The sequence below is a fragment of the Culex pipiens genome, chromosome 3, assembly GCF_016801865.2.
Source record: "Culex pipiens pallens isolate TS chromosome 3, TS_CPP_V2, whole genome shotgun sequence".
Lineage (NCBI taxonomy): Eukaryota > Metazoa > Arthropoda > Insecta > Diptera > Culicidae > Culex > Culex pipiens.
In genome coordinates this window covers 29,324,049-29,351,200 of record NC_068939.1, presented here as the reverse complement: position 1 = coordinate 29,351,200, position 27,152 = coordinate 29,324,049, and the positions used below count along the sequence as shown (strand labels likewise).

General features: G+C 39.8%; 1 protein-coding gene across 2 annotated transcripts in view; it reads right to left on the bottom strand.

The window, feature by feature from the left end:
• Positions 1-12,874, bottom strand: part of LOC120425567 (sorbin and SH3 domain-containing protein 1) — a 181,632-nt gene extending 168,758 nt beyond the window's left edge. Inside the window, exon 1 of one of the 2 annotated variants that reach the window (XM_039590188.2) lies at positions 12,046-12,874. In XM_039590188.2, coding sequence (XP_039446122.1) covers positions 12,046-12,505 — 460 coding nt within the window. In that variant the 5' untranslated portion in view covers positions 12,506-12,874. The remainder of the gene's footprint in view (positions 1-12,045) is intronic. The other variant, XM_039590195.2, reaches the window with a different exon arrangement.
• Positions 12,875-27,152: the final 14,278 nt, after the last annotated feature.

Sequence of the window (27,152 nt, the reverse complement as noted above, 5' to 3'; positions counted from 1 at the left end):
GTCGTCGTCGTCGCTGCGACTCTGATAGGGCCTTTACGGCGATTCTGTACATGATTCTGATGTTTGTTTTCATTTGTGTGCTCGGAGTTGGCGTTAACTCTCGCGCTCTCTCGCTCATTCCAGCGATGATCGGGCGCAGTAGCTTATGGGACGTTTTGTTGTTGTTTGTTGTTGGGGCGAGATTCGAGGCTCGGCATGGGCATTATTTATGGGTTATGTTATGAATGGGTTTTTGGAGAGGAGAGCGAGGTGGACCGGACTGGACGGAAGGAAGGTGGATTAGTGGGTGCGGTTGGTCACTTTGATGCGGTGTACACGGTGAGCTCACTGTGAATGCAGTGCTGGTTGCCGGAAAAGGGTGACAGCGAAGTGAGTCGTGTCGCGACGCGAAAAACTGATGGTATTCTAGGTTTTGGGGTGGTAAGGCGAACCCTTTCGGTACCGTTTAAATTTATTTGAATAATTATACTCGTCAGGCTAATACATCCACAGTTGGGCAGCGCCATTCGAGAGAATAAAGAACACGATCTGGTAGTATAAAGGTACTGTGAACGGACACAGAGGATAAATCCCGAGTTTGGCGAGAGCGTTATTCTCATGGGTTCATTTTCAAAACAGTTCATCAACAAAAAAAAAGTGCCGGTACCGAGACTCGAACCCAACCCCTTTGACATATCGAGCCACACCTTTGTCGTATCGGCCACCAAAGTACGATGACTATGAGATGGTCATTTGGCAATATAAGCCACTCAATGGGATGAACTGTTTCAATGAACAAATGAACACAATTTCGTAGTGGCTCACCCGCGAGAGGTTTATTCTTCCATATAATTTTGGTAGAGCTTTCTACTATGGGTTGTATAACATTAATTTTACTGTTTTTTTTAAGTAGGCTGCGGAAAGCGAGATTGGGGCAAAATTAATATGAAATCGAGCATTGTTTGCCATTATGTTATTCTCCACAAAATAAGCCCATTTTAAATTTTGTTTTTTTTTTTAGCTGGAACTTTTCCGTATACCAAAACAAGCCTATGTGCATCGTTCATATAGTTTTCCATACAAATTTGGAAGCAAAAGAAAAATGTTACATTACAGACTCGATTATCTGAAGTGCAATTATACGAAGGTTTATTTCCTAGGCCAATGAATTGTGAGCATCAATTTTCCAATGGCTTGCCTGCTTGTTAAACATTATTAAATTAAAAAAAAGATTTTAGAAAAAAAAATAAAAAAAAATAACTGAGGTATTTTGTATTGATTTTATGACTTTTTAATAACAAATCATACTAGGTTCAAGTTTAGTACAAAAAGCGTACGCTCTTCCGAAGGTTTGTATGGGACTTCGGATAACCGAATAACCGAAACAATTGTCTTTTCTTGATTTTTTAAACGTCAAATTTGAGTTCTGTGACTCCATTTTAGTCAAATTTAAATGATTGATTTCCTATAAAACTTTCAAGATTTTTTCAATCTTTCATCACCGCCATTTCGGCCACCATCTGGATCTAAAAAATCTAAATCAATTTTGAGTGGTTTTTGGGGTCACAGTAAGCTTCTCCAATTAGAAATAAGACAACAACAAAAATACGTGATTCCATTATCCAAAGTGATTCCAAGGCCTTTGGATAATTGAGTCAGGACTGCATATGAAAATTCAATTCAAATCCTTTGAAGGAATTTTGGGCTCGATTTGATATTTTCGGCAAAGTTATGGGAATAAATGAAGGCTAAACCTAAAAAAATATACAAGATTTTTTTTTGCTGTCTCGCCAAATGGGTTTCCAGCAATTTTTTTTCGGTTGGAATTATTTTTGAAAAAAAATGTTAATTTAAAACATGAACACGTAAAACAATGTTGAATTAGTTAAAACGTTAAAACTGAAGCATTCGTGAAATTTTTTGACCTCTAGAAAATAATTCCAAAATCACCCGACATTCTAAAAGTAATAACTTCCCTTCTGGTTTATATTCTTAAATTTATCCCTTTCAAATGTTGATTTTGAAATTTTTGTTTTTAAAGATAAGTAAATTTCATGAATGTTTGACTTTACTCGGACCTTTAGTGCCAGAGATATAATCGGTGTGGGCTTATTGCTAAGGGAAAAATGTTGGTAATTTTCTCAGCTTTGGGAAAAAAATGGTTTTTCAAACGGGCAACCATGAGCATAATTTTTTTATTATTAAAAAACCGCGACATTTATAAAAAAATAACTATATTTTTAACTTTTGATGTTTTAAAATATGTTTTAGGGAACTAGAAACCCATTCTCAAGGGCGAGTTATAGTCGGTTATAACAGTTTTCAAAACCTTTACTATCAAAATTGTATGAGTTTAAACCTTGTTTATATTTTAAAACCGGCTATAAGTAGACCGTGCAAATGGGGTATGAAACAGACATCTTTTAAGCCATAGTGCATGATGGAGCAAAATCTGGTTCCAGAGATTCGAATTTAAAAAAAAATTAACTTTGAAAAATATCGAAAAACTGGTAAAAAACTTTAACCTAAAACAGAATATTATTATCAAAAAAATGGCAAAGTACTTTTCGATTGCAGATTATGCGCTATCGTGTACTTTGACATAAAACATTCCTTTTTTAAGCTTTGAAATTATGAAACAAAATCAAATCAATTCATATAATTTTATTAGTTGATAATCAGTTAACAATTTCGGATTGCTTATAACCTAATAGAGTTTTGGAGTTCCTTTCACCTATGGTTTACACTATTATTAATTTTGATGTTATTGGATTTTCTTAAAAATTAAATTGAGAAGAGAACAATGCATCGAAAAAAAAAATAATCAAAAAATGCGTGATTTGAGTTAATTTTAAATTTCAAATAATTGAATAATTAAATAATACGAAAATATCGTTTTTCCGTGTACATATTTTGAACGGAAATTCCTAACCATAACCTACAACTTTGCCGAAGACACCAAATCGATCAAAAATCCCTTCTCATGATATCGAATTTCAAACATTTACATACCCAGCCCTTAAAATTGTATACAGACCTGTTTGAAAAAAACAAATGATCTAAAATTGCTTCTTTTGACAAAGCGTATGTATGGACAAATTATCATCCAAATCAAGGAATAAAAAACGCGAAATAATTAGCGATTATCTAGAATATTGTTCATGTGTAGTTTTGATTTAATTAACACATTTTAATGCCTGAAAAAAAAAATCTAAAATCCATCAAGTTTGTTGGATATTTTCTTTCCGGACAATAAACTCCTGAGAGTTTAGGAAAAACGAAGGACGGAAAAAATACTTATCTTTTATTTTCATTTGCTCAACATAAAATTTTATGGTTATGAATTGTACAATTTCGAATGATAAAAAGAATAACATGTGAATTTAGGGTCACTCCGAGTTATCAAGTTCAATAACTTGATGATTCTAAACTTCGTCAAATTGGTTTCCTGTGGTCTTTTTTTCGATTCAGTTGTCACGTTTTACAATTACGATTATGATTTGTAAGATTTTTTCAAATATTTTTTCACGTAGACATTGTACCAAACTTAACTATGTTCGATCCACCTACCAATGTTTCATCATTGTGTCTGGCAGGTGCAAACTATCAAATCTCGGGAGTTCGTTCATTCGTGACAACAATTAATCGAAACCGGAAGAGCCGGTGGCGGGAGCGAATCGTCTGAGCGGAAGTTGACGCCCTATTGGGCCACCACTGACTGGATTCTTCATACCATTCCATGAAACCCAATAGCGCTAATGATAATGACGCGCATGACGCATGACTGAGGGTATGTTCTGGATCATTAGCTGTCAACACAGTGCTGCTCTGGAGAGTGTGTTGACAGATCGAGTCATCAACCTTCGCCACTGAAACACTCCAAGTGTCGCAACCTGGTGAAATGCAAATAAAACTTCCCGAAAACGTGATCTGGTCAACGGCGATCAACGCGACCAGATGGACGAGAGTCGATTGTTTGCGGTTCTTCGTTACCTTTTCTGAGGAAAACCAAGACAGAGCAAATACGCCATAGAGTGCGAGATGATTGATGAATATTAATTAGCAAAGTCGTCTGGAGGTATTGCTTGAGAGCTTTAAGCTGCAAAATTTATTCAGAATAAAATCAAATTTTAAGATCAATATCTCAAAAGATAACTCATCGAGTCCTTCCCGATTTGTGTTGTCATCCATCACGCCGACATCGGCCAATGTTCACGAATCACTGCCCATCGCCAGAAGAGCTATGCTTTTGCAATTCATTTACAAAAATCTCTTTGCCTCTATCGGAAAGCTTCGGTTCGATGTGGAATGTCAATTGTTTGAACTATCCGCCCGTCCAATGGGGCTGGGGGCACCGTTGGTGGTCACCGCGCTATCCACTTGTGCGATATCATCTCGACCACGCATCGTGTTTAGCGGGTCGGTCGGTATTGGCGGCCCCATCAGGTATTGTTCTTCAAGCGCGATGGTCAAACTCACGAACAATTCAATCGGCTTGGCGGAGAGCCAGTCAGAGAGCAGTGGAGGTTATCTGTATGGTTTAAACAAAATAGTTGAGTTGTTTTACGAGCCACCACTTGGTGCGCTTGCGTTTTGACAAGGCAGGCGCCGGTAATGATCAGATGGTAAAGTAGTTTCTCGATCAACTCGTTTGTCTCGTTGTCTATGGTGGGAGCTCACATATTTGCCAACATTTCGACACGCACAGGTTGGTTTATTCTCCATGGAGATTCAAAAATTGGATTCATCAGAACAGAAGCGAACTTCGAGGCACACAAAAAATCGGAACCAGAACTGGGATGGGCCTGATGCGTTGTCAACCCGTATGAATTGATCCGATCGAGCGAGAAGCGCTCGATTCGCCGGATCAATCGAGCGTGCAATTTGGTTCAATTTGAAATCGGTCTGAATCCGCTTAATGGTGCTTCACCTGGTTTGTCGTTTTTGTTGTCACGATGGCACTATTTCAATGGAACGATTCCACTGACGAGCAGAATTGACAGTTGACAAAGAATAATTAACTACCTGGAAGATGCGATGTCCATTATCGGATAGATTGAAGCACTTGACCAGTTAGCTTTTTGGACGTTTCTAGACTGTTCAAACATGATTGATCGTTTTGCGATATTCTGTGATGTACTCCAAATGTCTCAATTCAAGACCAAAACAACAACTAATCCAACATAGCTCTAGAATCCCCAACGCAACATGGGTCTCATACACTGTTCCAAGGGGTCGCCATATGGCGTCGTTCGTGTTGCCCTTCTGTGAAGTGTGTTTTTATTGCCTTAATCGACTGTGTTTTCTCCCAGTCTCTAGTTGCGAGCTCTTCAGCAATCATTTCGATGAAGCCCTTTGCCAACTCGCTACAGACGACGACGGTGGATTATTTCAAGTGATTAGTCTTCGACGAGGGGTCCCTCGATTTGGTGCACACAAATCGATATTCCAGTCGAAGTAGTTTACGAGCGGTTCTGCGGGGAGGGGACACAGATTGATTTTGGTCGTAAAATTGGACCTTTCGGTCTTAACTCATAGAGCAGCTTTCATAACATGACCGACTTGCATCGTGCTACCCCTCGCTCGTCAGATCAAGTTGGCGGGGAGTTTGACAGTTCGCTATTAGCGTTGTCAGTTTGCGCGATTCTGGCCAGTCTTGAACATCATTCTATGAATCAACAGTGTCATAACTCGACATTTGACGACAGTTTGGTCGACGAAGAAGAAGAAGGGCCATCTTCTATGAAAATGGGTTGAGCGACAAAAAAGTACGCCGTATCATGGCGATTAGCTTCCCATTATCTGGCGGGTTGACGGACGGGACGGACAGAGACTGACTGACGGACGGTTTATAACCCGTTTAGTGCCACCGTTTTTGTTTGCGGGAATGTCGTAAAACATTGAATGGAGAGAATTTATGGCATTGATTAAGTGTTGCCTGGAATGGCAGCGTGAGCCGCGTGATTTACTATGCGAAAACCATAATGGCGGAAGGGATTGACAAGTGGTCCAAAATTAAGGAATACTATTAGTGGATGTAATTGGGGGCAATTAGGCACGTATTAGGGGTTACCTTTTATTCAAATCTTTTTAGTTGTTGCTAATCGATAGAAATATGTATCAATACACCTCTCCCCGGACCACTTCTTCCAACCCTGATTATAATTCCAGACCAAAGCGCTTCTCCAACAATTCCAGCACAAAACACACACACTTTTTGGGTAGGGCCTGACCTCCCCCACTTCCATTCAACATCAATCCGTAGCGCACCGCTATGCTGCCCCTCTTCCCCTCCCAGTTTGATAGAATGCAAAACAATGCAATGACTTTATGGGGTCTTTTGTCAAATTAGTGCTCTTTGCCCTGTTTGTGTGTGTGTACAAACAATACAAACAACGGCGATGACCTGCGTTTTCTGTGTTTTCATAGCAATTGGGATCGGTGTGTTTAAAATTTTTAAAATAATTTGAAAAATGTTGTACGGCATATCTGAGTGTAATTTGACGCTTTGCCGAAACACGTGTTTTTTTAATCATCATAGTCTGCTTGATATCGATCATTGTCGGGCTGACATATCTTGACCAACTTGGATGCTTTGATGCAGATTTGTGCGGTGACACTTTCTGCAACAGTATCGCCGTTTGGGTGTACATTCGGAACATGGTTTTCAACCACACCGTGTACCTCTTTAGCTTTACGGTTCCAATACCGTACGGAGGTACGAACCGAGCGTCCGTCACGGATCACCGACTCTGCCTGGCATCGGCCTAAACGGCTAGGCCAAGCCCTTTCCTCTTCGTTTGTTAGCATTGTCAACTCAACTGCTGCTGCCGCTGCTATGCTACTCGTTTGAAGTCCACTGGAATGCGATTGAATATTTGTCGAAAATATAGCTATTTGTAATTAACTGAGCAGTGCGTTACATTGTTGTTCGGGTCGATCGAAGTTTGGATTAGCGCTGGAAGTGGCATTAGAGTGAACACCCCTAATCAACCATCAAATATTTGTCAACAATTTAGCCAAACCGAGTTGTTCACACTCCACCGTTGACCACAAGTTCCCCCTTAGCTGAACAGGTTCATCGATCCGCAAATATTATCATTATTCCCGCACCGCTTCAGCATTGTTTACATTTCCGTAATACCGACCCCAACCCCGTCCCTCCCCCAAAAAGTCCAGGGGTCAAGTGTTCAAACCTGTTCGCCCTGGCGCAATGTTTTGTTAATTAATCACGTGTAAATACCGAAAATTCGACCCTCCGTGACCGGTCCCGGGAAACACCAACAACAGATTGGCCTTTGGACATTGGCGTTGATGCGAACGATTGGGTGCAAACAAAGGCAATCGGATACCGGGGATCAGCCATGCGATGACATCGGTACACGGTTTTCCAATATGGCGGCGACGGTGGCGGCAGCGGATGTTCTGGGCTATAAAAACTGGCAACTCTGCATCCGCGTACGAAGCGCGATGGTCACGCTTGATTGGGGCTCGCTGGAGTCGAGGTTATAAAATCACGGAGGAGCGGTGGGTTCCCGGGTGGGATTGACAATGTATTGAAAGGGCGGAGATTTTATTCAAAGTGATAACCTTCAGTTCAAGTCGGTTATCATGCAGATCTGATGGAAGAGCAATTCTGTTAGACTTCATACAACGATTATTTTGTACTTTTAATTTTGATGAAACTTTGTATTTGAGAAATTCTCTAGAATTTTAGAAATCGACTTTTCATTGTACATTTTGATTTGTTTGAAACTTTGTGCATCGATTTATGCTCAAATAAGCCATTTTTATTTATAAGTTTCTTCATATAAGTATTCAAACAATTTTGGGGCTGTCAATAGAAAAGTGCTAGGAAAACATTCGAAAATCTGTAACTCGAAAAAGATTTCTGATAGATTTTGTGTTCTTCAAAGTTGTAAGTTATGATTAGGACTATTCAGACAAAAATTGCTACACTTAAAAAAAAACCTTATTTTTAAATCATCTTGTATTACAGAAACTCGATTGTTTTAAAAGAATATAATTAATTTAATGTCAGTGTCGCCAGATTGTTTTTCGAAAGAATCATAATGCTCGAAAACTGTTCAAAAAAGCCGAAATTTTTGTTGACTTTTTTTTTCAGAAGTGGAATAAAATTTGCAATTGAACTTTTAAAAAATGTTGCAATGTTGCACCGTTTTAAGTTTTAAAAAAATTCAAAGTAGATTAAAAAATCTGAATTTTTTAAATGAATTTGCTTTATTGAAATAGAAGATTGAACTGATGGTTTCTGAGATACAGCCTCTGAAAGAGAAGTAAACAGGAAAAATGGAGGTTTCATAACCAAAATAACTTCATTTTTTTTGAGTGACGATAATTTAGAAACTATGAGTACTAATTGATGTCAATTCATCAAAATTTTCGATATTGAGAATAAAAATAATTGCAAATTACCTAAATCGATCCTTACATTTGTTGAGGTCGAAAATTAGTGATTTCTGCAACAATTTTGTCAAAGAACCTAAATCGGTCAGATAATTTAAAAAAATAAATTTGCAAAAAATTGCTCATTCTTGGGAGAATAGGGTCCTAATGCTCTGTGTAAATTTTTATGTACAATGGTAAAAACACGATTGAAAACCATTTCTGATCACTTTTTTCATTTTAATTCAATAAATGGGTCCTAAAATTAAGCTTAAAATTGTGATGTTATTGTTCAAAACGATAGAGTTTACTTTTCTGAGTATAATGACCCTTTTTACGACCTTAAAGGATTTAAAATTGATTTTTGAATCAATTTCAAAAATATCTTGACAGAAAAGGTCCTACTTAGGACCTTAGTTTATCTATCGAAAAATGTTGTCCAGCCAATTTATTTTTTTGCATTAAGGCCGATGCAAATATTTTTCAAGTTGGCCTGAATATCAGGGGGCAAAAATAATATTTTTTCGAAAACCTTCAAAATTTTAATGAAAATTAAAGTTTAATCAACTGAAAACCAGTTAAAAAGTACAAGTTTTTGTTTTGCGAATAAAAAAATTCCGCCGATATCTTGATATTTTCAAAACTAATGATTGGAAAGCAACTGTACGCCTGTAAAATGCATTTTAAAACACTTTTTTCATCCAAATGTTGAAACCTAGACTTGTAATTCAAAAAAATTTGCAGCGGCCTAATATGAAAAAAGTGATCAGAAATGCTTTTCAATCGTGTTTGTTACCGTTGTACATTAAAATTGGCATAGGGCTTTAGAACCCAATTGAAAAGACAACATTTTTTCGATGGATCAACTATTGTCTTCTTGGAACTTCTCTGTCAAGAAGGGCCACGAAGTTAATTTTTTAAAATTGATTTAAAAATCAATTAATTGCGGTCGTAAAAAGGGTCATTGTACTCAGAATAATCAGCTTTATCATTATGAACAACAATATCTAAAATTTAAGCTTAATTTAAGGACCCAATTGCTCTAAAAAACTTAATTTTAGCATATGAGCAGTTCTCTAGGATTTCGGTCATTCGATTTTTTTTGTATTTTTTAATCCGACTGAAACTTTTTTGGTGCCTTCGGTATGCCCAAAGAAGCCATTTTGCATCATTAGTTTGTCCATATAATTTTCCATACAAATTTGGCAGCTGTCCATACAAAAATGATGTATGAAAATTCAAAAATCTGTTTCTTTTGAAGGAATTTTTTGATCGATTTGGTGTCTTCGGCAAAGTTGTAGGTATGGATACGGACTACACTGGAAAAAAATAATACACGGTAAAAAAAATTTGGTGATTTTTTTATTTAACTTTTTATCACTAAAACTTGATTTACAAAAAAACACTATTTTTAATTTTTTTTATTTTTTGATATGTTTTAGAGGACATAAAATGCCAACTTTTCAGAAATTTCCAGGTTGTGCAAAAAATCATTGACCGAGTTATGAATTTTTTAATCAATACTGTTTATTTTTAAAATCGAAATTTTGGTCGTAAAAATTTTTCAACTCAATTTTTCGATGTAAAATCAAATTTGCAATAAAAAAGTACTTTAGTGAAATTTTGATAAAGTGCACCGTTTTCAAGTTATAGCCATATTTAAGTGACTTTTTGAAAATAGTCGCAGTTTTTCATTTTTTAAAATTAGTGCACATGTTTGCCCAGTTTTGAAAAAAATATTTTTGAAAAGCTGAGAAAATTCTCTATATTTTGCTTATTCGGACTTTGTTGATACGACCTTTAGTTGCTGAGATATTGCAATGCAAAGGTTTAAAAACAGGAAAATTGATGTTTTCTAAGTCTCACCCAAACAACTCACCATTTTCTAATGTCGATATCTCAGCAATTAATGGTTCGATTTTCAATGTTAAAATATGAAACATTTGTGAAATTTTCCGATATTTTCGAAAAAAATATATTCAAAAATTTAAAATCAAGACTAACATTTCAAAAAGGCCAAATATTCAATATTACGCCCTTTTAAAATGTTAGTCTTGATTTGAAAATTTTGAAAATATTGTTTTCGAAAAGATCAGAAAATTTCACAAATGTTTCATGTTTTAACATTGAAAATCGGACCATTAGTTGCTGAGATATCGACATTGAAAAATGGTGGGCTGTTTGGGTGAGACTTAGAAAACATCAATTTTCCTGTTTTTAAACCTTTGCATTGCAATATCTCAGCAACTAAAGGTCGTATCAACAAAGTCCGAAGAAGCAAAATATAGAGAATTTTCTCAGCTTTTCAAAAATATTTTTTTCAAAACTGGGCAAACATGTGCACTAATTTAAAAAAATGAAAAACTGCGACTATTTTCAAAAAAGTCACTTAAATATGGCTATAACTTGAAAACGGTGCACTTTATCAAAATTTCACTAAAGTACTTTTTTATTGCAAATTTGATTTTACATCGAAAAATGAAGTTGAAAAATTTTTACGACCAAAATTTCGATTTTTTGAAAAAATCTGTATTGATTAAAAAAATCATAACTCGGTCAATGATTTTTTGCACAACCTGGAAATTTCTGAAAAGTTGGCATTTTATGTCCTCTAAAACATATCAAAAAATAAAAAAAATTAAAAATAGTGTTTTTTTTTGTAAATCAAGTTTTAGTGATAAAAAGTTAAATAAAAAAATCACCAAAATTTTTTTTACCGTGTATTATTTTTTTCCAGTGTAGTCCGTATCCATACCTACAACTTTGCCGAAGACACCAAATCGATCAAAAAATTCCTTCAAAAGATACAGATTTTTGAATTTTCATACATCATTTTTGTATGGACAGCTGCCAAATTTGTATGGAAAATTATATGGACAAACTAATGATGCAAAATTGCTTCTTTGGGCATACCGAAGGCACCAAAAAAGTTTCAGTCGGATTAAAAAATACAAAAATTAAAATTGAAGAAAAAAGACCGATTTCGTAGAGAATTGCTCATATACAACAATGCATCGTGATCGTGTGCTATTTTGTTGCACGTCGATTTTGGGCCAAAATAAATTTAGTACGCTATGCTGTGCAATAATGAACCTCTCCTGTTGAACTTCACAGATAAACAAAATTCGATTTCAATCCTGAGATATTCACAGAATGGCAGGCAATCAAAATGAGTTTGTTATTGTTTACATTGCTTGCACAGCATATTATGATGTTCTTTTTCAGTTAATATTTACTGAAAACTGCACTACTGAAATCTTCAGTTAGTTTTTCGCTGAACATCAGTTAAAATTTGTGGAGCTGTCAAAGTTTGCTGAAATTTCAGCAAATTTCCATTAAATGAAAATTTCAGTAGTGCAGATTTCAGTAAATTTAACTGAATTCATTAATAAGCAATTGGTGTGTGCTCATTTTTTTTTGTTTATACAAGATCAAACAATGAAACGCATTTTTCGCGAAACGTAAAAAAGCGACATACGACAGGATAGCACGATCACGTCACCGCCAACCTCAATCAGTCAAATCATGTCAAACCTGATTCTTCAAAGCTCCGACACTAATCGTCCATCGTCGATGCCACAGTGCCTCTCCCCCGGCGCCATCCCACTGACCCGATAGTAATACGACTTCCCACCACAACTCAACTCACGTGTGGCTTACCTCGGCTGATCCGCACCAGGTCACGTTTCTTGATTTTATGCTTTCGCTCGATTTCGTACTTTTTGCAAAAGTACGGCTCCGTCCTGTGCGCCGCCGTCGTCGGCACATAGATGGGCACCCGGGACCGGCCGCCACCCCTCTGCTGTTCGGGATCTTTCTCCGGAGGTGGCCTCTGATGATCGTAGGCGTGATAAAACTGTCGATCTTCTTCGGGCTCTTCTTCCTCACTGTTGTTGAACGTCGTTGAGGTTGAGGTCGTCGACGGTCCGTAGTGCAGATTTTGCAGCAGATTCGACCCGAGCCGCTTGAGCAGGGACATCGATTTGGTTGCACCACCACCAGTGCTGGAAGTGGCGCCACCGTCGTCACGAAACCCGACCAGATGTTGCTTCAGGCTGTGCCGGCGATCTTCGTCCGATTCCGACGAGAAGCACAACGGTGAAGGACACTTGAGCTTCATGGCACTAGGTGGGGCACTCCGGAGGGGACATTTCACTCACGATTTCTTTGCGTGCCGGGCAGGTCACAACGGAAGAAACGTCAAGGACACTTTGGGCAAGTTACACGGAAAGAAATCATGGAGTCGCACTGTAAATATCTGCTCTCGAAAACGTCAACACTGTTTTCGATTTTGGTGGGAAAGCAATCCTCGTTCGACACCAGCAACAAATGATTTTGATTTTGAACACAATGATATTGGTCCTTAAATGTGACCAAGTTGTCTACAGTTTCTCGCCCAAGATTTCCTTCCGTGCACACATCGTAACAAACAATCGCGCGCGATGGCACCAACCCAAGAAGACGAAGGTCCGAACCGATCCCGCCAAAGTCCGTACTTTTAATGAGGGATTCGGCCGGGAACCGGGAACTCTCGGTCCTCGGCAAAGAAGTCGTCGGCGGGCAGGCGGCGGCACCAGTCAGCCGGAGAGAGAAGCCATATGGCGTTCGTTCAAGTCGTCGTCTTAGTTGTCGTGGTCGGTGATGTGCAAAAGGTGAGTTTCCTTACGGGGGAAAAAAATGGTACGAACTGGGGAACCAAAACAGTAAATAAATACAAATCAGAGCTGCAGCGAGGGTGGAAATGGGAAATTGGCGGCAGCGTATGGACTAGTCGTGGAGGCGCCGACGACGATGGTGTTGGAGAAGTTGGTGGAGAGTGAAGGGAAGTCTTGGAAGACACACGACAAAACTTATTGCCCTGGAGCCGAAGTTGTAGAAACAAAGGAACGATATGAAGAATTGCTGAATTGTTTTGCTTTTGGAAGTAGTATTGTATTTGAGGTTCTCCTTCTTGAACAGTTGGAATCATATAAAATTTTCATTGTAACATTTAATATATATTATATGCTGAAAAAAGGAACAATATTGTTAAATGTTTTTTTGTTTGATTTAATATACAAAAAAAAAACTATCCTGAAGCATTGCAAAAACAAAATAGAAAAAAAAATTTATGAGCAGTACGGCCGATTTAACGAAATTTGTATTTTTATATTATTTGATGTTACAAGTCTCTAAATAGCGACTTAGTTAACAATTTGAAATGCATTTTCTTGCTTTGGTAATCATATTAAGCATGCACGGGCTCGTTGGGGTTCGTTTATTAAGCATGCACGGGCTCGTTTAAAAATGTTTTTTTTTAGTAAAATCGAATTTTCAATTCTAAAACCATATTTTCTACGATAAAATAAAACGTAATTTCAGCAAAAAAAACATATTTGAGGATTTTTAAAGTACCTAGTGTCCATGTTCGCCCATTTCTGAAAATCTTTTTTAAAGTAACCGACAGACACTCTACAAATTTAATTTTTGCTGCTGAAATAGTGCATTGCAAGGGATTTTCTCAGTGTTTTTTTACTAGCCTTAACTTTTGAAGTGAAATAAAATATATGTGAAATTTTCCATTCTTTCGAACAAAAATATTTTCAAATTTTCAAAATCAATCCTTACGTTTGAAATCGGCGAAACACATTTTTTTAATGTAGAATATTTTTTATATATTTAATTTTTTTTTTGAAAATTATATCATTGTGATTTAGTTTGCCTTTTATTGTGCCTTTAAAACATCTAAAAATAAATTATAAAATACGGGTTTTGGAAATTTTACTACAGTTCAGAATCGATTATACAAAGCTTCGATTATCAGAAGTTTAGATTTTCCGAATGTTTCTATAGGCTTTAGGATAATCGAACCAAGAACCTTTTTTTTCTTACTTTAACATCAAATTCGAGTTATGCAACACCATATCAGCCAAATTTAATTAGTTGATTGTTTCTTAAGCTACGACATGCATTTTCTGAATATTTTATCACCGCCATTTTGGCCGCCATCTTGGATTTAAGAGCGAGTCCACGAGCAAAGCATACCCATCTCGCATCGACCTCAGCAATCTGCCTGAAATTTTCAGGGGTTGTTTGTACATATAAAACTAGCATCTGGCCAAAATATGAGCCCTCTAAGTCGACGGGAAGTGGGGCAAATCGAGACACAAGGTTCAAAAACGTCAAAAATCTTAAAAAGGCTATAACTCTGGCAAAATTCAATTTAATTTCAAAATTCAAAATGCATCTTAAAGGGCTTAAAAATGCAACAAAATGCAGGGAAGAGCATCCCAATTGGTTTAATCCAAAGGGAGTTATTGGCATTTTAGTGAAAAAATAGCATAATTTTCAAACTCAAATAAAAAAGTGTTCCATCCAGATATCAACTCGGTTCGACCTGCAGCTTGTAGGGGACATCTGGGACTACCATCTGAGACTGAGAACGCTTTGGGTAAGGCAGTTTAACATATTAAAAAGACACTTTTACTTTTTTTTTCAATCAAAAATTTTCTTTTGGTAATTCCCAAAAAATGCTAGAAAGTCTGCTGGGGAAATCGGTCACACATTTGTCATTCAAAAGTTCACGCTCCACTTGACATCGTAATGATCCCCGTCGTATCCGAAATGCAAAAGGGGAAATGTTGATGGAAATGGGTGACTCTGGAGTAGAGACAGATGAAAAGCAATATTGATAACCCACGAGAAAAGTGAGTTTGATTGTGTTGCTTTATAGCTTAGTTAATACTCGGCGGTGGTTTCATTTAAATAAGTTCATGTTTCTGATATCTTACCTTTTTCAAGTGGCAATTTCGATTTAAGGTCATCTTTTGTGGGAGTTCTGAAACAGAAAGGAGGTTCTTTTAAAAACTCATTAGGATTCAAAGCTTCTAGTATAATTTTCACTAGAAAATCCACGTTGCATGCCAGCAAAACATTTCACAACCTCCACCCTTCATAGACCACAATTATCGGGTCACAGGTCCACTAATTCCACTAATGAATTCCAACGATTACCGGTTTCCATTGCCGCGTCACAATCCATCACCATAATTTTCCCAGCGAGAACCACAACTCGACCGATCGGATTAAATCATTAGATCGTATCGTCGTCCTCACCAACGTCCAGGACCACTTCAAAACCATCAGCATCAATTTGTCCGTCCTTCGTTGCATAAATTAATTCCTTCCAACAGGACCTGCCCCAACTGCCACAATTTCCACGAAATCCGTACCTTTTAAGCAGATTTGCTCCTCCTTCATCATCGCAGACGACCACTTCCGGCGTAATCCTTTTGCGGAATCGTGCCGATTGTCGTCGAATAAAACCTCCAACGAGGGTGCTCGTTTTTCTCGGGGGTCGTCCAAAGCCTCCGTCATCGTCCTCCTCGTCCGCATCGACGGAGCCCGAGGAAGTGACCACCCTGCGTCGGCTGGTTCCGGCGAAACCGTCCAAACTCGCGGAAGACGGCAGCGTGGCCGACTTTCGCTTCGATGGTCGACAAAATTTGAGCATTTTTTTTATCGCTCGATTTTTTGTTGCGGAGGACGCGCGAAACTAGAACCACATGGTTCCGGAGCGGAAGATTAACTGACGTGGCACCGGGTTCTGGATTCTGGTGCATGCGAGATATTGGGGTCAGCGCAGGGCCGTGATAGCGATAGTGTCTCCTGTGAAAAGTAGGCGTCGGAGCTTCAAGGTTTTTGTTTTTTTGCTCGAGCTGCTTTGAGAAGATAAATTCCACGGCAAAGTGCGGGAAAATGCATATAATTTTAAGTTATTATTCTTTTTTGAACTTAAAAGTTTTTTGGCAGCTTCTGTATTGGAGGAGTTTGAAGTTTCGAGTGTAAATAGAAATTTTGTATTGAGAACGTTCAGGTGTTTATGCTACACATGACCAAAATGACAAATAAACGTAACGTCTCAGCGTAAATAGGTTTCTCTGACTATTCTTTGATTGCATTTAAAATATCTCAGGGTTTATTGCACAATCAAGTTATGATATATAAATTGCTTCAACAAAATCATCATCAATCTGACATTGATTCAAATCGGAGTACTTTTAAATATTGTCAACTGAGAAGCATCGAGTTCCTGGTCAGTGTGAAACCAGGGGTGTTTAGCTGTGTTTTCATCGACTTTTCACCACAGTTTCCTTACGATAACATCTTAAACGCACTTCTGCAGTCGCCACGATTGGAGTACGTTGTGAAGTATGTGGCAAACGGATCATACACCGGAGATATGGAGAAGCTGCTCTTCCATTCATCACTGTTGATAATACATCCTGGGCAAGACCTAGAGCATTTGAAGCTGAATGAGACAAAGTACAACTTTTACAATTACGTTGTGCTGTTCAGTCCTTTGACTAGGATGCTTGTTCTCGGTGAGCCGTTGGATATTACATCGAAAATGACATTCCAAAGTGAAATGCACGAATACCGTGTCGAGTATTCAGTGTTTTTCGATATTTTTAAGATGCGTTCTCGACAGAATACTACCAGAGCCCTGAGTTTTACATCACTTCGGGGCGTAGCACCTTCATGGCGGCATTCCGCTTTATGCACATCACTTTGACTGAAGCTGGACCAGTTACCGTTGGGAAGCGCCAGTGGAAGGATGAACTGCGTTCCATGTAGGGTATTTTAACCATTAGTGGACCCCCTAGAGCCGAAGCACATTTTGCACAAATTTTCAATATTTTAAGCACTTTTTCATAACCCTTTGTACAAAACAATGAAATCTGAAGTCTTTTGAACAATTTTGACTATTTGTTTCATCAGTTATTTGTTTTTGAGCAGAAAAATAGCCAATTGAAAAAAAAAATGCCTGTTATGGACCCCCTTTTCCTATAGTGTACCCGGGTCCATAATCCGATTGTGGACCCGGGTCCACTATAGGCAAACTGTTATTTTGATACCAAATTTAACCGATATTTGATGTTTGGTGGTGTAGGTCTAATGATAGATATAATGAATAAAAGATGGATTTTGCTCACTTTTCATCATAAACAAACATGTTTTGTTAACAAATTTGGCTTTAAACAACAAAAAACCTAACAGACATTTAAACACATTTATTTCCGAAAAAGATCAGAAAAAACGTTACTTAATCCACCTAGGTGAATGGGGGCTTCCTCTTCTCGGTTCATACACAAATAAATGTATTGAGAATGTACATGTATATATAGAGGCGATTCGTTGATTGAGTTCTAAAATTCAACTAAATTGGTAATATTATTGTTCACAATGATAAAGCTTAATTTTCTGGGTACAGTGACCCTTTGTACGACCGCAAAGGATTTAAAATGGATTTTTAAAACAATTTAAAATAATAACTTTGCGATCCTTTTTGACTGAAAGCAGAATACTTAGTATATAGTCTAGAGACTTACTAAATCGAATGCTATTCAATCCGAGTAGAAGTAAAATACGCCCATGTTCGTCGACGAAAATCCATGTAAGCAATGCACGCGAGTTTTTACACCGTGACGGCATAGGGGGATGGCGTCACTATTTTTAGACCACGTTTTCCACTTTTTCTTATCGAAACCGACTACTTTATCGACTTCATTTTGCTGGGCGAGATAGGACGCCGTCTATTTTTAGACGATGACTCAGCACTTTTGCACTTAAAAAAACCAGATGGCAGCACGATGTAACGCCACGTCCCTATGCAGTGCTCAAACGAGTCAAAATTTCCGTAAACTCTCTCCTTTTTTTCATAAAATTATTTTTATTAGGTCCTTTTCGGTACTGGGACCTGGTTAGGACCGAGTCGGCTTTTGTAATTACAAAAAACTTAATAATTACAGAGGATCTTGTGTGTAAATGTTAGTGGGAGGGGAGCCGATTACCCGCGGCCTACTCGGGGTTAGTAGGGAAGGGATTGATGTTAAAGACAAGGCGTGGGAAGGGAAGGGGGATTGTGTAGGGGTCTTGGTTGGCTCTTCTGGCCTTTGCGTTTTGTCCTCAGCCGCAACTCGGTGTCCAGCTGCTGGGGCGATCTTGCTTTGCTTCCGGTGCAAACCAGAAACGACGGCTTTGTGTGAAGGCGAGTTATACTAAATAGAGGAAAACTAACTGAAGAGAAACTAACTGGAAGAAAACTAAATAGATATTTTGGAATCTGAGAGGAACTGATAGATAGGATAGAGAACATCAAGGTCTAGCTGAGATAGCGCGTCTCGCATCGGGATTTCTGGTGGTCTTCCTCGGGCCCTGAGGGTATCTTTCAACTTAATTCTGTGAGCCTGGTGATCTGGACACGCCCATACGAGATGGTCGATGTCCTGATAACCCTGCCCACAGTCGCATAAGTTTGTATCACTCATGTTGATACGGTAAAGATGAGCCTTGGACGAGTAATGGTTCGACATAAGGCGGGACATCGTTCTGATGAATCCACGCGTCAAGTCCATTCCCTTGAACCAGGCTTTTCTTTGCACCTTAGGTCGTATGGAATACATCCAACGTCCTTTGGTGTCGTCGTCCCATTGATTTTGCCAATCCAGAAGCGCACGCTGCCTCGGAAAACCGTAGCATTCTTGTAGGCTAATTGGCCTTTCAAAAATGTTTCCACTCTCAGCACCCTTCTTGGCGAGCAAGTCCGCTTTCTCATTACCCGGAATCGAGCAATGAGCGCGGACCCATACCACCGTGATGCTGAAGGACTGAGCCGCCAGGTTGTTTAAAGTCTTGCGTATTTCCGTGAGGAAAAACGTAGACTCCCTGGTCGGCTTCAGAGTCCGGATAGCCTCAACAGAGCTAAAGCTATCGGTGAAGATGAAGTAGTGGTCAGGTGGCATGGTCTCGATGATTCGCAGTGCGCAGTAAACCGCGGCTAACTCTGCGACATAAACCGAACTCGGGTCCTTCAGCTTAAAGAACAGCTGATAAGATTCATGATAAACACCGAAGCCCGTACAGCCGTCGAGCTTGGAGCCATCGGTGAAGAATCTGTTGTTTGGAGGAACATGGTTGTACTTTGATGCGAAGATCGACGGTACAACTCCCCGCAGAAGATGGTTTGGGATACCGCGAGTATCGGCTTTCATGGACGTGTCGAAGCCAATCAGGGTGCTGCTGGTTAACGGAGGCGTGCGCTGTACCGTTGTGCTCGGGCTCCACTCCCACGATGACATAAAGTCATAATATAGAAGCATGCGCCGAGACTCAACGTGAAGGTTCAGCAACGTTTCAAAGTTGTCAATTACCAGTTTATTCCTGTAATCACACCGGATCAGGAACCGGTAAGACAGTTCGTAGTAACGAGTTCGCAGAGGCAACACTCCCGCCAAGACCTCGAGGGTCATGTTGTGAGTTGAGTGCATGCATCCCAAGACAATGCGAAGACTTCGGTACTGTATCCGCTGGAGAACCAACAAGCGTGATTTCGCAGCTGACTGGAAGCAGAAACTGCCATATTCCAGCACCGAGAGTATCGTTGTCTTGTACAGTCGAAGCAGGTCAGAAGGATGAGCACCCCACCGGTTGCCAGAGACGCTGCGCAGAAAATTAGTTCTTTGCAGGCACTTTTGCTTCAGGTAGTTAATGTGCTTCCCCCATGTTCCCTTCTGATCAAAGATGGTTCCCATGTACATGAAGTGGTCCGACTGCTCGATAGTCTTTCCCGAGAGAGAAAGATTGAGCTGCGGCGGTTCATGCTTCCCCGTAAAAACGACCAGTTCCGTCTTCTCCGGAGAGAATTCAATACCCTTTCCAACTGCCCAATGGGCCAAGTTGTTCAGGGTATCTTGCAAGGGTTCTAGCAGATCGGCTTCCTTCTTGGCAGCGATTGAAACCACTGCGTCATCTGCGTACTGTATAAGGGTGCAGTCTCCGGTCAAGCAATCATCGATGTCGCTGACGTAGAAGTTATACATGGATGGGCTAAGGCGTGAGCCTTGTGCCAAACCCATGTAACTTATCCGGGTGATTGCCAGATCACCTTGCACAAAGTGCATGTGTTTTTCTGACAACAGGTTGATGAGGAAGTTGCACATCGTCGGATTGAGACCGCTCCGCCGCAGCTTTACTCCCAACACATCGATGGAGACTGAATCGAATGCACCCTTGATGTCTAGGAAGACAGAAGCCATTTGCTGTTTTTTACCACGGGCTATGTCGATCCCTGTGGCCAGCAAGGCTAGACAGTCGCTTGTTCCCTTGCCTCTCCGGAAGCCATACTGCGTGTCAGACAGCAAGTGCTCTCGTTCCATCCATGGTTCGAGGCGGTCGAGGATCATCTTCTCCAGCAACTTGCGTAGACACGACAGCAAGCTGATTGGACGATACGAGTTGTGGTCGGATGCCGGCTTACCGGGCTTTTGAATGGCAACCACCCGGACCTGTCGCCATTCGTGTGGAATTATGTTCTGCTCCACGAACTTGTTGAACAGATTCAACAGACGCTGCTTGGCGACGTCCGGAAGATTTTTCAGCAAGCTGAACTTGATCTTGTCCGGACCAGGAGCAGTGTTGTTGCCCGTCAATAGTGCTATGGAGAGCTCTACCATCGAGAAGGGAGGATTAGAATCGCTCCCATCAACAACGTCGAATGATGGTTGTGTCGGCACCGAGTCCGGGCACACCTTCTTGGCGAAATCCAATATCCACTTGTCCGATTTTTCCACACTCTCGTTCGGAACGGAACCTCTACGCATGGCCCTCGCAACGCGCCACAGAGTGCTAAACTCTCTCCTTCTCACGCCTTGCATTCCGCTCTCACCTTCTACAGCTAAAGCGAAAATTTAAGAAAGGGTAAAAAGTGTATCGCTAACGGAGTCGATCGATGGCTCATGGATAGGTATCTAAGAACACATTACATATTGTCATTTCCCGAAATGACTTGACTTGTCTAGGCTTGGCGAAGACGTTTTTGAGGCTATTCTGGTCCTGATTTGAGGTCGGCGGAATCTTTGCATGCTGGACGCGATTCACAAAGGGAATTTTATTTCCTAAAATGACATTCGAAGCACGATGAAAAATGCTTTCGAGTGAAGTATAATAGTTCTGGGTTTTTTAGCCGGATGGGCGAACCAGCATGTGATAATGCATTGGTATCGTCAAAAATAGCAGTTTAGTGCAGATATTAGCGACTAAGCCTAATAATTCGTCGAGATATGTATCTCATTGGATTGGGTTTTGAAAAAGCTTTACAAAAATGTGCAACATGCCGAAATTTTGGTTAATTTTGGCCACGTTTTAGTCGATTTGGAGGCGGCTGAATGCAAACAGTTTTCTTAAAGTGGCTGTAACTTTGGCTAATTTCAATGGATTTTTGTCCCGTTTCAGCCGTGGATGGAGGACATTCCAGACTACCAGTTGTGCAAAAATGAAGCAATTTTGAAAATTTTTCATCGTTTTTTGTTTTTCCATTTTAGTTTTGCAAATCGTTTTTCGTAAATATCTTTTGACAGGAAAGGGCTACGGGGAAGATTTTCAATAGCGACTTATCGGAAGCTAAGAGGGATCGAATGCAACCGGAAGTGTCCAAATCCGTTCAGCCATTTCCGAGAAATCGAAGTGCAATTTTTTGGCCAATTTTCAAGTGATTTTATATGGCATTCCTCGGAGAGGAAGCCAAAACTCGGGTTCCCCCAAAATAAAATAATCTGCCGTAAACCAATTGCGACCACTTGGTCGCGTTCTTGTTGCACTCTTCTCAACAAGTCGAGTCGGCGTAGTGAGCTAGGGCGCGCCCTAGAATTTTATTTTTGGCCGTGGGTTCGAATCTCGTTCTCTCCCGCTCGCTCTCTGAGCTGATTTGTTTTTTTTTTTCTCTCTGCGCGTTGTCGAGCAATCTTCCGGCCGGAAGGTGCTCGACTTGGTTTTTCGAGCAATCTTCCGGCCGCTCGACTTTTGGGGCCATGCTGGACCTGATTTGAGGTCGGCGGAATCTTTGCATGCTGGACGCGATTCACAAAGGGAATTTTATTTCCTAAAATGACATTCGAAGCACGATGAAAAATGCTTTCGAGTGAAGTATAATAGTTCTGGGTTTTTTAGCCGGATGGGCGAACCAGCATTTGATAATGCATTGGTATCGTCAAAAATAGCAGTTTAGTGCAGATATTAGCGACTAAGCCTAATAATTCGTCGAGGTATGTATCTCATTGGATTGGGTTTTGAAAAAGCTTTACAAAAATGTGCAACATGCCTAAATTTTGGTTAATTTTGGCCACGTTTTAGTCGATTTGGAGGCGGCTGAATGCAAACAGTTTTCTTAAAGTGGCTGTAACTTTGGCTAATTTCAATGGATTTTTGTCCCGTTTCAGCCGTGGATGGAGGACATTCCAGACTACCTAGTTGTGCAAAAATGAAGCAATTTTGAAAATTTTTCATCGTTTTTGCCTTCCTCACCTTACTGAGGAAAGGCTATAAAATCACTCGAAAACTGAACTTCTCAATTAGACCTCCTAGACCCACCTTCATGTATACCTATCGACTCAGAATCAAATTCTGAGCAAATGTCTGTGTGTGTGGTGGGATGTTGATCAAAAAATTGTCACTCGATTATCTTGACATTGGCTGAACCGATTTTGTCCGTTTTGGCGTCATTCGATCCGTCTTGGGGTCCCATAAGTCGCTATTAAAAATTATGCGGTTTAGTTAAGTACTTCAAAAGTTATGCTAAAAAAACGATTTTAACAAAAGTCCGGAAGATTGTAAAAAGGGTGGTTTTTGTAAGAAAACCTGGCATGTTATACATTTTTAGAAAGGTATTTAAAAGACCTTTCCAACGCGACCAATACATTGAAGATCTGACAACCCTATCAAAAGTTATTAGCACTTAAGTGTTATTTATGTACTTTTTGGAAGCCGGATCTCAGATATCATGATGAAAACGTTGTCCGGATCTATCATGCAACCTGTCGTTGAACAGGTAATCAAAAGACCTTTCCAACGCGTCCAAAACATTGAAAATCTGACAACCCTATCAAAAGTTATAAGCACTTAAGTGTTATTTATGCACTTTTTGGAGGCCGGATCGCAGTTATGTTGATGAAAACGATGTCCAGATCTATCATGCGACCTGTCGTTGGATAGGTAATCAAAAGACCTTTCCAACGCGTTCAAAACATTGGAAATCTGACAACCCTATCAAAAGTTATAAGCATTTAAGTGTTATTTATACACTTTTTGGAGGTTAGATCTCAGATATTTTGATGAAAACGTTGTCCAAATATATCATGCAACCTATCTTTGGATAGTTAATTAAATGAGGAAGGCACCAACCACCTAAGGGTGGATTAAGTAACGTTTTGTTTTTCCATTTTAGTTTTGCAAATCGTTTTTCGTAAATATCTTTTGACAGGAAAGGGCTACGGGGAAGATTTTCATTAGCGACTTATCGGAAGCTAAGAGGGATCGAATGCAACCGGAAGTGTCCAAATCCGTTCAGCCATTTCCGAGAAATCGAAGTGCAATTTTTTGGCCAATTTTCAAGTGATTTTATATGGCATTCCTCGGAGAGGAAGCCAAAAAAAACACATGAGCAGTTCTCTACGAAATCGATCGATTTTTTAATTTTAATTTTTGTATTTCTTGAATCCGGCTGAAACTTTTTTGGTGCCTTCGGTATGCCCAAAGAATTCATTTTGCATCATTAGTTTGTCCATATAATTTTTCATACAAATTTGGCATCTGTCCATACAAAAATGATACATGAAAATTCAAAAATCTCTATCTTATGAAGGAATTTTTCGATCAATTTGGTGTCTTCTTTAATTTCACTTTTTGTCACTAAGACTTGATTTGCAAAAAAAAACTCGGGTTCCCCCAAAATAAAATAATCTGCCGTAAACCAATTGCGACCAGTTGGTCGCGTTCTTGTTGCACTCTTCTCAACAAGTCGAGTCGGCGTAGTGAGCTAGGGCGCGCCCTAGAATTTTATTTTTGGCCGTGGGTTCGAATCTCGTTCTCTCCCGCTCGCTCTCTGAGCTGATTTGTTTTTTTTTTTTTCTCTCTGCGCGTTGTCGAGCAATCTTCCGGCCGGAAGGTGCTCGACTTGGTTTTTCGAGCAATCTTCCGGCCGCTCGACTTTTGGGGCCATGCTGGACCTGATTTGAGGTCGGCGGAATCTTTGCATGCTGGACGCGATTCACAAAGGGAATTTTATTTCCTAAAATGACATTCGAAGCACGATGAAAAATGCTTTCGAGTGAAGTATAATAGTTCTGGGTTTTTTAGCCGGATGGGCGAACCAGCATGTGATAATGCATTGGTATCGTCAAAAATAGCAGTTTAGTGCAGATATTAGCGACTAAGCCTAATAATTCGTCGAGATATGTATCTCATTGGATTGGGTTTTGAAAAAGCTTTACAAAAATGTGCAACATGCCGAAATTTTGGTTAATTTTGGCCACGTTTTAGTCGATTTGGAGGCGGCTGAATGCAAACAGTTTTCTTAAAGTGGCTGTAACTTTGGCTAATTTCAATGGATTTTTGTCCCGTTTCAGCCGTGGATGGAGGACATTCCAGACTACCTAGTTGTGCAAAAATGAAGCAATTTTGAAAATTTTTCATCGTTTTTTGTTTTTCCATTTTAGTTTTGCAAATCGTTTTTCGTAAATATCTTTTGACAGGAAAGGGCTACGGGGAAGATTTTCAATAGCGACTTATCGGAAGCTAAGAGGGATCGAATGCAACCGGAAGTGTCCAAATCCGTTCAGCCATTTCCGAGAAATCGAAGTGCAATTTTTTGGCCAATTTTCAAGTGATTTTATATGGCATTCCTCGGAGAGGAAGCCAAAACTCGGGTTCCCCCAAAATAAAATAATCTGCCGTAAACCAATTGCGACCAGTTGGTCGCGTTCTTGTTGCACTCTTCTCAACAAGTCGAGTCGGCGTAGTGAGCTAGGGCGCGCCCTAGAATTTTATTTTTGGCCGTGGGTTCGAATCTCGTTCTCTCCCGCTCGCTCTCTGAGCTGATTTGTTTTTTTTTTCTCTCTGCGCGTTGTCGAGCAATCTTCCGGCCGGAAGGTGCTCGACTTGGTTTTTCGAGCAATCTTCCGGCCGCTCGACTTTTGGGGCCATGCTGGTCCTGATTTAGGGACGACAGAATCTTAGCGTGCTGGACGCGATTCACAAAGGGAATTTTATTTCCTAAAATGACATTCGAAGCACGATGAAAAATGCTTTCGAGTGAAGTATAATAGTTCTGGGTTTTTTAGCCGGATGGGCGAACCAGCATGTGATAATGCATTGGTATCGTCAAAAATAGCAGTTTAGTGCAGATATTAGCGACTAAGCCTAATAATTCGTCGAGATATGTATCTCATTGGATTGGGTTTTGAAAAAGCTTTACAAAAATGTGCAACATGCCGAAATTTTGGTTAATTTTGGCCACGTTTTAGTCGATTTGGAGGCGGCTGAATGCAAACAGTTTTCTTAAAGTGGCTGTAACTTTGGCTAATTTCAATGGATTTTTGTCCCGTTTCAGCCGTGGATGGAGGACATTCCAGACTACCTAGTTGTGCAAAAATGAAGCAATTTTGAAAATTTTTCATCGTTTTTTGTTTTTCCATTTTAGTTTTGCAAATCGTTTTTCGTAAATATCTTTTGACAGCAAAGGGCTACGGGGAAGATTTTCAATAGCGACTTATCGGAAGCTAAGAGGGATCGAATGCAACCGGAAGTGTCCAAATCCGTTCAGCCATTTCCGAGAAATCGAAGTGCAATTTTTTGGCCAATTTTCAAGTGATTTTATATGGCATTCCTCGGAGAGGAAGCCAAAAACGTTTCAAAAACCACTGTAAACATCTAATCTAATCTAATCTAATCTAACCCTATCGCAGCCAGTCTTTCGAGGGCATCCTGGAGAATGCCTTAGGTTGATTAACGCCTAGCATCTTCTTGTCATTATTAACATTTGCAGTGCCCCAATGCATCAAATTGCATTGAAACATCGCAAACGTTAAAGCGGCCAGGCCAACTGCGTAAAGTTTACCGCAAAGATGATTCATTGAATTGGATTGAATTTGAGCATAAATGATCAAACAACAATACAGTTCTGAATCTACAGGGGAGGAAGAAACGTGGGGATCCCCCGCTCACGTTCCTGTATGTTAGAGCAATTAATCGTTGGGAGCACCATGCTAAGAAGTTTTGGTGCTCCGGGACCCTCATGGATGGGACACTGTATTTCCACAAATGCCCTGGACACTATTTGCCGTGGTTATAGCGCCACAACTCGCTCACTGTTGGTGATAGAATGAACATTATTAACACTCTTATAAACACAAGATTTCAATTGATGGGTTGACAAGATCGTCTCACAAAGACCCAGTGCGTATTAAATATGAAATGGTTATTTTGATTAGAATATAGAATATAGAATATATAAAGCCCCGATCAGTCTGATGGCTGAATTACATAAGGCTGATGTAAGGTCGATCAAAGCGTTAAATTTCTCAGTGGAAGCTGCCGCATCTCAAACGGTTTCGGTTTGAATCCTCGATACGTCTGTAACGCTATGTAACGGCAGCACCAAAATCAGCATCCCTGCAGGAAAGCGCCGCTCCGTTTTTGTTTTGGAGGCTCGCGGCTGATGCATGTGTGTTTTGTTGCAACACACTCGACGAAAAAGCAGCCGAAGTCACCAGTTTTTTTCACTTTTTAGGAGGTTCTTTAAATGTTCATTTTATTAATCGTTCACTATTTGCAACACACACGCGACGTTCGAAGCCATATTCCGACGACAAAATATTCGTTGATACTAAAAACACTTTAAATTTCAACACTTTTACGAAACTCGAAGCTCTTGCTTCCAGCCAGTTTGACAGCTC